Source organism: Salvelinus sp. IW2-2015, linkage group LG26 (assembly GCF_002910315.2).
Source record: "Salvelinus sp. IW2-2015 linkage group LG26, ASM291031v2, whole genome shotgun sequence".
NCBI lineage: Eukaryota > Metazoa > Chordata > Actinopteri > Salmoniformes > Salmonidae > Salvelinus > Salvelinus sp. IW2-2015.
The window spans coordinates 17,522,873-17,534,159 of record NC_036866.1 but is presented as its reverse complement, the minus strand read 5'-3'; the positions used below and the strand labels follow the sequence as shown (position 1 = coordinate 17,534,159).

Sequence of the window (11,287 nt, the reverse complement as noted above, 5' to 3'; positions counted from 1 at the left end):
ACTGATACGCACATAATTAATACATGAAAAACATGAATTGAAGAGATGGCACACAAACACAACCAGCAGAGGGCGCTCAAACCTGCACAAGAGCTCCTGCCCTAGAGACATCCTCATAAAGGCCAATCTCCTGCAGACAGAGAGAGGGGGACCCTGTTTATACATCTGGAGGAGAGGAGATGAATGAGGAGATGAATGAGCTGCTGAATGAGAGGGTTTGTGGTATGGTAAATCAACCAGTCAGAGTTAGTTACATTGGAATAACTGGAATGTCTCAGCTGATCTATATACGCCTCACATACTGGTTCAGTGACTCTCTAGGCCCTGTACCTTCAGGTCAGCCAGTCTGGTCTTGGCAAGGGACCAGTCAGACTAAAGGCCCAGTCCAGCGTAAAGTGTTAAAGCAGAGCCAGAGTATCTGTCACCTGACCTTCAGGTACTGCGGGGGTCAAAGGACACTATGTCGACAGGAACTTCAGCAGGAAAACCACAGACTTCTTACTGTTCCAATGGTAACTGCTGGCACACGCCGAAACACATCCAGGAAGACAGGAGAGAAGTCAACTTTGTCTAAGAGGCCAAACATAAGAAGAGAGGGGACCAACATATTGGTATTCTAGTAGCCACTAAACTAAACTGGAGGGGACTAGCCTTAAACCACTCACTGTACGAGGGGAACACCAGGCCCTTCCAGTGCACCTTACGGGCCAGGAGGAAAGCAGTGAATTGTTCTCAAGTCAAGGGCTCTCGAGTGGTGCAGCGGTCTAAGACACTGCATCGCAGTGCTAGAGGGAGTCCCATGGGCGGCGCACAATTGGCCCAGAATCGTCCAGGTTAGGGGAAGGTTTGAACGGGGGTAGGCCCTCATTGTAAAAAAGAATTTGTTCTTAACGGACTTGCATAGTTAAATAAAGGTTAAATTAAAAAAAGACCCCTCAAATGCTGAGCTTAGGAACCTGGACAGGAGCTCTGATGTACAAAAGAGAAATGTCATTTACCTAGGCAAGTCAGTTAAGAACAAATTCTTATTTACAATGACGGCCCTACACCGGCCAAACCCGGACGATGCTGAGCCAATTGTGCGCCGTCCTGTGGGACTCCCAATCCGGCCGGTTGTGGTACAGCCTGGATTCTAATCTGTAGAGACACCTCTATACACTGAGATGCAGTACCTTAGAACGCTGCACCACTCGGAGCCCATAGGAGCATTGTTGGAATAACTGTGTGTCTGTGTGTGTGTGTGTGTGTGTGTGTGTGTGTGTGTGTGTGTGTGTGTGTGTGTGTGTGTGTGTGTGTGTGTGTGTGTGTGTGTGTGTGTGTGTGTGGTGTGTGTGTGTGTGTGTGTGTGTGTGTGTGTGTGTGTGTGTGTGTTGTGTGTGTGTGTGTGTGTGTGTGTGTGTGTGTGTGTGTGTGTGTGTGTGTGTGTGTGTGTGTGTGTGTGTGTGTGTGTGTACCTTTGAGGCTTGACTGTGTGTTTGGATTGTACACGAGCAGGGTGGAGAGACAGGAGAGCACATGCTTCCAGTTAACCTCATGAGTCTCCAGTACTTACTGCAGTTGAGACAGCAGCTCCTCTACCTTGAATATTACTGCCAACTAGGACAGAGAAAGAGAAAGGGTTAGATGTTATATCACACCCCAGATACAGTCACATCACAACTCTCTATTATAAGGTTCACACTTGTTATTCTATAGACCGGTTTTAACAYACCCTACTGTAATTTCACAATGTCCTGTAAAAACATGTCATAACTCACACCCACAGGTACATCATCATTAATTTCAGATGTATGTGGTCAGTCACACACATACACACATGACCTCACAAACAACTACATGACAAAATACATATTTGGAAGAGCAGCTCACATTAACCAGACATGGTAATGTATTTATAGATGTACTAAGGTATTTATAGATGTTTCTTTAGAACAGAGCAGAGCACCAGCCATTTACATTACGAAACAAGGAGGTCAAGTATGCAGGTTTTAGCAAAGCCCCACTCTCTTTGCATGGCAATGGCATCAGATACTATGTAGAATATAGGTAGAGGAGAACACCGATGAGATAGATGATATAGATGGCTGTTTTACAAGAGGCACTATATTAAAGAGAGATGTCAATGATAACATATTCTGTGATKTTAACTTTCAGTCTGTAGGTGAGTGTATGAGAGAGAGTGGGAGAAGAAACAGCGCAGTGCATCAGGTGACAGACACACCACACAAGGAAGCATCAAACATCTGTACCCTTTTCCAACAAAAAGAGATACATACCAGTGAATATTATGGATTGATATGTATGTTCTATAATTCTGTTTGATTAGCAGCCTTTTCCACTTCACCATCATTCAGCTGCTGTTTCACCAGACTGCAGGGTCTGCTTGCTATGCTAAGTATCCAGCACACCTAAAAAAAACAACAACACAGGTTCAGAAATTAATATTAGCAGTTGGATGAGATAAAGCCTCTGTCTATTGAATGCAGTTTCGAGCTGCAATGAGAGGGGACATTCAAACTCACAGGAGAGCATGTCATCCAGCACTGAACAGCAAACCAGGGAGAGCCTCCTGCATGGTCTCGTCAAAACCAGCTTGCACCAACACCGTTACCACAGCTGCAACACAATACATAGTTGGATGTATACAGACTGATTTGAGGTGAATGGCAGATAATAATATATGTACAGTTTATTTAGAAAGTATTCAGACCTCTTCCCTTTTTCCACATTTTGTTACGTTACAGCCTTATTCTAAAATGTATTACATAATTTTTTTACCTCAATCTACACACAATACCCCATGATGACAAAGTGAAAACAGGTTTTTAGAAATGTTTGCTAATGTATTAACAATAAAAAACAAAATACCTTATTTACATAAATATTCAGACCCTTTGCTATGTGACTCAAAATTGAGCTCAGGTGCATCCTGTTTCCATTGATCATCCTTGAGATATTTCTACAACTTGATTAGAATTCACCTGTAGTAAATTCAATTGATTGGAAATTATTTGGAAAGGCACACACCTGTCTATATAAGGTCTGACAGTTGACAGTGCATGTCAGAGCAAAAACCCAGCTATGAGGTTGAAGGAATCGTCCGTAGAGCTCAGATACAGGATTGTGTTGAGGCACAGATCTGGGGAAGGGTACCAAAAACAATTTTGCTGCATTAAAGGTCCCCAAGAACTCCATCATTCTTAAATGGAAGAAGTTTGGAACTACCAAGACTCTTCCTAGAGCTGGCCGCCCAGCCAAACTGAGCAATCGGGAGAGAAGGGCCTTGGTCAGGGAGGTGACCAAGAACCTGATGGTCACTCTGACAGAGCTTCAGAGTTCCTCTGTGGAGATGGGAGAACCTTTCAGAGGGACAACCATCTCCGCAGCACTCAACCAAATCAGGCCTTTATGGTAGAGTGGCCAAACGGAAGCCACTCCTCAGTAAAAGGCACATGACAGCGCACTTGTAGTTTGCCAAAAGGCACCTAAAGGACTCTTAGACCATGAGAAACAAGATTCTCTGGTCTGATGAAACCAATATTGAACTCTTTGGCCTGAATGCCAAGCGTCACGTCTGGAGAAAATCAGGCACCATCCCTACGGTGAATCATGGTGGTGGCAGCATCATGCTGTGGGGATGTTTTTCAGTGGCGGAGACTGGGAAATTGGTCAGGATTGAGGGAAAGATGAACGGTGCAAAGTACAGAGAGAGCCTTGATGAAAACCTGCTCCAGAGCACTCAGGACCTCAGACTGGGGTGAAGGTTCACCTTCCAACAGGACAACGACCATAAACACAGTCAAGACAATGCAGGAGTGGCTTCAGGAMAAGTCTCTGAATGTCCTTGAGTGGCCCAGCCAGAGCCCGGACTTGAAGCCGATCGAACATCTCTGGAGAGACATGAAAATAGCTGTGCAGTGACGCTCAACATCCAACCTGACAGAGCTTGAGAGGATCTGCAGAAAATAATGGGAAAATGGATAATGTTACAGGTACATTTCCATTTCACATTATAAGTTCACAAAACCTGTAGGCTGCCACTCAAAATAAAAAAATACAGTAAGAAATGCATAAAGTTTAATAATTAATAATACATTCAGTATTAACACAAAAATAAATTCCCTCCAACCACACCGATCCTACATGTATCCATCCAAAAGTATTTTATGAAATCAAACTAATAGCAAATTATTTTGATTAAATTAATCTTAACACAATGAACAGAGGCAATTTTAATGACCATCTAAAGATCAATCTCCTCAGACAGGACATGGGACAAACAGATCAATGTATTATCAGGGTTGGCAAGGCTAACATTTCAGTCTCTGTCTATCTTGCTGATCGATCCATTGAAGGTAAATGGCACCAGCTAGTCCATTAGAGCTACACTGTCACTGGGATGATGAAAATGTCTGCGACAGCAGTAATGTGCGGTACTACAGTTTATTACTCTAAACAGACACATTCTTTAGTCACTGAACAGAATGTTCCTCTGTTAAGTTGTTCCTGACAGCACCAATGCTGCAAGAACATCGACTTGAAGGCAATTTCAGTACAGCTATGACTATGAGCTATCCATCCATACCGTCGATGGACCAGATGAGACTAGTCCTGATTCATAATTGTATCTATCTCTATTTTGTGTGAGAATGGCTCATATGCAAAAGTTTGAACATAAGATGAGAGAATTGTATGCCCTTCAGACAGTCTTCCTTTGTTTGTCGTTCCAGTGAATAGGCATACTGGAGATACAAGCACACATGAATGAGAATATYTTTGAGGATTTCCTGTGAATTCCACCCATGTTTTCCTGGACACCCTGGCACTGCGGCAAGAAACCTGTTCATAGAAGGTGAAAACAACTCATTAAAATGTAATCCCATCTGTCTCATGAATATTTAAGTGTTTTTTTTCCTATTGTGTCACTAAACCACAGCATAGGAAGTGTAAATACTGCAGTTGCTGGAACAGTGTCAGGAAATCACCTGTCAACCTGTAACGTACAGTGGACACTGTTACCTGGGAGAAACAATCTGAGCTGTCGCTCAAGTGGACGTGACACTGTCCTTGCACCCACAGCAGGTACTTTCACCCATTTCTCTAATGGAAGTGACACTTTAGGCATTTCCTCAAAGTACAACTTACAAAGAGGCACTTTGCTTAGTTTGCGTAGGATTTTACAAACCACACAGCTCATATGGTAACCTCATGGCTCTGTAGCACCAAGAAGAGAAATATCATACCAGGTAAATTAGAGTATATAGTGTGTATCTGTGAAATAGTTTAGGCCCTATGTCTCCGTCTGTCTCTGTGCAGCAGAATACGAGGTGGAATGCATGGGCTGAAATCTGTGGTTATCAAAGGTCAAATTACCATTGCAAGTGAGGCTGAGCAGCTGTAGAGCCATTGAAATCATTGAAATCATTGAAATTACAGACAGGGGATGCGTGGCATTGAGAGAGGGAAAGAGACATGCATTGAGAAAATGATGACTCCCATTGGTAGTGGCATGATTATAACTCACCATGTGAATTTACATAATTTTCATGCAAAGCTTCAAATCCTTAAAATACCTTTGCCTAAAAATAGGTCTAACAGCAGGTATATTAATTAAATGGACGATATGTTGTGCATCTGAGTGTTATTGATATGCAAGGCTTATGACACTGTACAGGAGGGTCCAGAACACAATGTAAGCAGAGTCATGTAAACATTTCCCAACGGCTTCAATGTGTGTTAATCCATTCGTTTTAGATTAGGGTTAGTTGCGAATGGAAAACAAAACAGGTTTTCAGTATATGGCAATTTGTAATGGAAACACAAGATGGACTTGCCTCAAAAATATTCTAGGATTTTACTATTGTTTCCCAAAATACAACTTTACCCATAAACCCCTACCTGTTTTCCAATAGAAAAGTGTCAATAATTGACAGGAATAAGGAAACAGTTAAGGATTTTGGGGGTAGTTGAGTTATATCTTCATTTACGGTTTTAACTATCACGTCTCATTTACAGGAAAACAAAATACAGTGGCTCCCCACTGCGAATATTGACAAAGCCCCTTCAAACAACGGAGTTCAGCCCATAGACTTCAGCATACATGCTACTTTCCTGAGCTCCCATGTCTTGTGCCAAAACCAAAGCTCYAATGCCATTTCCCACTACAAATGCGCAGAGAAACACAGTAATTAAAATACTTGAGTGGTGTAAAAGGGAATAACACTTACAAAAATGCATTTTACAAAATGTTCACTCCCCTAAGGTGTCAGTTTAGCTTTTGCCAGAAAATGAATACATACAGTGCATTCGGAAAGTATTCAGACGCCTTGACTTTTTCCAAAATCTGTGTTATAGCCTTTTCTAAAATGGAATCAATTGTTCCCCCCCCCTTCACTTTACACATAATACCCCATAATGACAAATCAAAAACTGGTTWTGAGAAATTTTTGTAAAAAATGTTTACTCAAATATCACATAAGTATTCAGGTCCTTTACTCAGTACTTTGCTGAAGCACCTTTGGCAGCGATTACATCCTCGAGTCTTCTTGGGTATGACGCTACATGCTTAGCACCCCTGTATTTGGAGAGTTTCTCCCATTCTTCTCTGCAGATCCTCTCAAGCTCTGTCAGGTTGGATGGGAAGTGTGGCTGCACAGCTATTTTCAGGTCTCTCCAAAGATGTTCGATCGGCTTCAAGTCCGGGCTCTGGCTGGGCCACTCAAGGACATTCAGAGACTTGTCCCGAAGTCACTCCTGCATTGTCTTGGCTGTGTGCTTAGGGTCATTGTCCTGTTGGAAGGTTAACCTTCACCCCAGTCTGAGGTCCTGAGCACTCTGGGAGCAGGTTTTCATCAAGGACCTCTCTGTACTTTGCTCCATTCATTTTTCCCTCGATCCTGACTAGTCTCCCAGTCCCTGCCGCTGAAAAACATCCCCACAGCATGATGCAGTCACCACCATGCTTGAACGTAGGGATGGTGCCAGGTTTCCTCCAGACATAACGCTTAGCATTCAGGCCAAAGAGTTCAATCTTGGTTTTATCACACCAGAGAATCTTGTTTCTTATGATCTGAGAGTCTTCAGGTGCCTTTTGGCAAACTCCAAGTGGGCTGTCATGTGCCTTTTACTGAGGAGTGGCTTCTGTCTGGTCACACTGCCATAAAGGCCTGATTGGTGGAGTGCTGCAGAGATGGTTGTCCTTCTGGAAGGTTCTCCCATCTCCACAGAGGAACTCTGGAGGTTTGTCAGAGTGCAGAGGGACCATCAGGTTCTTGGTCACCTCCCTGACCAAGGCCCTTCTCCCCCAATTGCTAAGTTTGGCATGGGCAGCCAGCTCTAGGAAGAGTCTTGGTGGTTCCGACCTTCTTCCATTTAAGAATGATGGAGGCCACTGTGTTCTTGGGGGACCTTCAATCTTGCAGACATTTTTTGTACCCTTCCCCAGATCTGTGCCTCAACACAATCCTGTTTCGAAGCTCTATGGACAATTCCTTCAACCTCATGGCTTGGTTTTTACTCTGACATACACTGTCAACTGTGGGACCTTATATAGACAGTTGTGTGCCTTTCCAAATCATATCCAATCAATTTAATTTACCCCAGCTGGACTCCAATCAAGTTGTAGAAACATCTCAAGGATGATCAATGGAAACAGGATGTACCTGAGCTCAATTTTGAGTCTCATAGCAAAGGGTCTGCATACTTATGTAAATAAGGAATTCCTGTTTTGGAARATTTTAATAAATTAGCAACATTTTCTAAAAACCTGTTTTTGCTTTGTCATTATGGGGTATTGTGTGTAGATTGCTGAGTTTTTTTAATTGTTTTATCCATTTTAGAATAAAGCCGTAACGTAACAAAATGGTGAAAAGTCAAGGGGTCTGAATACTTTCCGAAAGCACTGTAGGCAGCTATTATGACTGTATGAGCATATTTCAAGTCCAACACCTGCCGAAAATCACGTTCATTCCAGTCATAACATGCCCTCTCACACAAAGACCTATGAACTACACAAAAAAATATATTGAAAACTACAACTTCTATTTCAGGAGTAAAAAGGCTTAGAAACATTAGACCTTAAAAAAGGTAACCACATAACATGCAAACATAGATGTGTCATGAGATTGTTTTAACACAAATGCAAATACACAATGCAAAGAGACATGCAAATGTCCTCACATTGGCACACACAAAGAAACCTGTTTATCAGTCCACAAATATTTTGCACAGGCAAATATTGTCACGGAAACACCCTCAGAAACAAAGGTACTGGCTATATTGCTCAGCTGTGCTGCAGCACAATCTTTACTTTAGTACGTCTCAGTGTTAAGATTCCTTCTTTAAATAAAGATCCTCCTTGGACAAACTCAAGACTGCTTTTATGAATGCTTTTATTATGTCTCCTCTTTATAAAGTACATGGACTCCTAGAACACCATCTTTGAATCCAGAACAAAAAAAATTGTAACAGTACTTTTCAAACACCACACATTTCCATCCGACAAACAATCAGTTTTCAAAACCATTCCCATTGCTTTGACACATAAACCTCTTGTAAACATGATACAAATCAATAATTTCAATTACAAAAAATGTTTTATAGAAAAATATATTTTCTTTTATAGGTATTTCTCTTCTTCGGCCTATTTACATGAGGTACTCTTCAGTACAATCTCATAAAAAAATAAGAAAAAAAGGGGGTTAGCGGGAAAAGGCCTTTGGTTTCAAGATTWTTWTTTTTTTAAATGTCCATTCGCTGTCCTGTGTACACAGTGTCAATGTCAATGATTGTTTTCATATTGTTGTGTGTGATTTGTAGCCAACACTCTGGGACCTCCACAGGTTTGGTTTAGAACAGAAACTCTGTCTACAATCAGGTTTCAGTCCGGGTGGTGGGGGTACAGAACTTCCGATGGGCAAAGTGACCGAGGACGATGAGGAGCATCTCAGAGGTGCTGCTGAGCGCCACTATGAAGGGCGCTTGGGACGCAAAGTCAGCCTCCGCCCGCTGGAACGACAGCTGCATAACCGCCAGCGCCAGGAGGCTGTTCTGCACCCCCACCTCAATACTGACCGTCTTCCTCTGTGGCACTGCTAGTCCTGCCAGCTTCCCCATCCCAAACCCTAGCAGCAGCCCAAACAGGGGCACGGTCACCCCCGCGACCACTATCTGAGGTCTCACGTTGGCCAGGATAGACGCCCCCATCTGGTAGGCCATGAAGATGCCACCCACGATGAGCACGAAGCTGAAGGGCCGGATCAGTGCAAGCAGTACGCGGGTCAGTTTGGGCAGACGTAGCTTCACCAGCATGCCCAGGGAGATGGGGATGGCAATGAAGAGAAGGGTGCCCAGGATCTTGATAAAGGGCACGTGGAGGGCAGCGTGGACACCCAGTAGCCTGCCGTACAGGGCAGAGGACAGGGGCATGGCTGCTGCAGCTACAACTGTGGACACCAGGGTCATGGAGATGGCCAGGGTGACGTCCCCGCCCAGTAGCAGGCTGTAGAGGTAGCCTCCGCCGCCGCCCGGGGCAGAGCATGTGATGACCAGGCCCAGGGAGAGGGCCTTTGGCAGGGAGCCCAGCCTGGACAGACCATAGGCGTACAGTGGCATGACCAGGAACTGCCCTGCGACCCCCAAGAGGAGAGGCACAGGCTTCCGCAGGAGACCCCTCAGCACCTCTACCTCTACCTTGCACCCGAAGGCACACTTGTTGATGAAGATGAGCGGCAGCAAGGCAAATAGGACAGGGTTCTCAGAAAAGTGGGACAGCACGCCTGACTGTATAAGCCGGGCAGCTGGGTCATCCCTGCCAGGCGCCACCCTGATGCAGTAATCTGTCCTTTCTTCAATTACAACAGGGAAAGAATCCTGGTCCAACTCCAATAGCTGGATGAGCAGTTGTGCCCGACCCGGCAACCCAGACCTTATGCTGATAATGAAACTCTTCACGGGCCCCGCATGACTGTCACTTACATTCAGGATGGAAAGAACCTCCGAGTCCAAGGAGCTTACATTGACCGTCTGCTTCCAGCTCTCGCGGCCCTTCGTACTTACGGCGCTTCGGTATTGACTGGAGATTACAATCACGCCCTTAGTGTTTTCGGGAAACTCAAATTCTTGGGAGGTCCCGTCCCCGATTTGTATATACCTTCTGTTACTGTCGGCCGTCACGTTCATGTTGTTGTTGTCTGTCAGGGACCTGCCCTCCGTTGGCGGATCTGTTCCTCTCGTTATCAAGAAGAGACAACAGAATGCAAAAAGCGTCCTCATTGTTAGGTGCGCCGCAAATACACGCTGCTCCCCAGCCTGCGACCTCTCCAGTCCGTCTTAATAAACCACCTTCCTTTTACAGAACGCGATAAAAACTTCTCAGATCCCCTGATACAATAGCTACGTAGGTAGCGGGGTCTACATTCCTTCTGGTACCCATTTAGCTTCACCCGTGTTCTTGCTCTCTTTCTACCGGAATTTAAACATCACCCCGCCCCATCCGACTTGAACGCTGCTTAAATTAAATTTWAAAAAAATGCTGTCATATTTTACCGATATCAGAAGATTCACGACTCATTTTTTCGTRCTAAGAAGAAACATATGCCTCGGCGAATCGTCGCCTCGCGTTCCGGTTTTTATTGTCTCTGCTTGATGCCAACTGTCACCACCGCCGTTTCCCCCTGATTTCTTCTCTTATTTCACTCACTCGCTAAGACTTATTTTAATCCAATCAGAGAAGCCCCTAGCGTTAACGCTCTTTTTTGTTGTTGCGTTAACTCTCTAGGTCCCTTATCAAAATAAGCACCAACGTCACTTGAGAAAAATCTAATTGCGGGGGTGTTCTTTCTTCCATGCGTGGGCTGCATTCTCAGCATCATAGAGGATACACCGTTTATTTATGGGGGAGGACCCATTGCAAAATGCTGTGGTCATGTTATGTTGACTAAAGGAAAATGGTGGAGTAAGATTAACATAGTCCAAAACATATAAACTGCAGTTCATTGTGGCTGGAGGTATTTTCCTTTATTTAGTTATTCTGCCCTTGCAAAAAAAAGATTGCAGTTTTGAAACTGCTGTAAAAGTGCAGTAACTACAGTCGACTGTGGTATTTTGGAAGCAGTAATTGCTGAATTATACTGCACTGTAACTGTAGTTAGACTTCAAAATTACTGCAATCTTTTTTGTAAGGGTGGCATCACACACACGCACGCGATTTATGCAATAAATAATGCATTTAAGCAGGGCAGGGGGGCTTGTTTTCTTATACTGAACAAAAATACGCAACAATTTCAAA

The 11,287-nt window shown here is 43.9% G+C and overlaps 1 protein-coding gene and 1 long non-coding RNA gene across 2 annotated transcripts; both read right to left on the bottom strand.

Annotated features, from left to right (window-relative positions):
- Positions 1 to 1,381: 1,381 nt before the first annotated feature.
- LOC111952500 (uncharacterized) lies at positions 1,382 to 2,603 on the bottom strand. Its single transcript, XR_002875744.2, has 3 exons — positions 2,523 to 2,603; positions 2,277 to 2,408; positions 1,382 to 1,596 (listed from the first exon to the last, which is right to left on the bottom strand). It is a non-coding gene; the product is annotated as an uncharacterized lncRNA (long non-coding RNA).
- A 5,770-nt stretch (positions 2,604 to 8,373) lies between these two features.
- LOC111953027 (P3 protein-like) lies at positions 8,374 to 10,872 on the bottom strand. The gene has a single exon (XM_023972098.2). The coding sequence runs from the start codon at positions 10,270 to 10,272 to the stop codon at positions 8,872 to 8,874; it is 1,401 nt and encodes a 466-aa protein (XP_023827866.1). The 5' UTR covers positions 10,273 to 10,872; the 3' UTR covers positions 8,374 to 8,871.
- Positions 10,873 to 11,287: the final 415 nt, after the last annotated feature.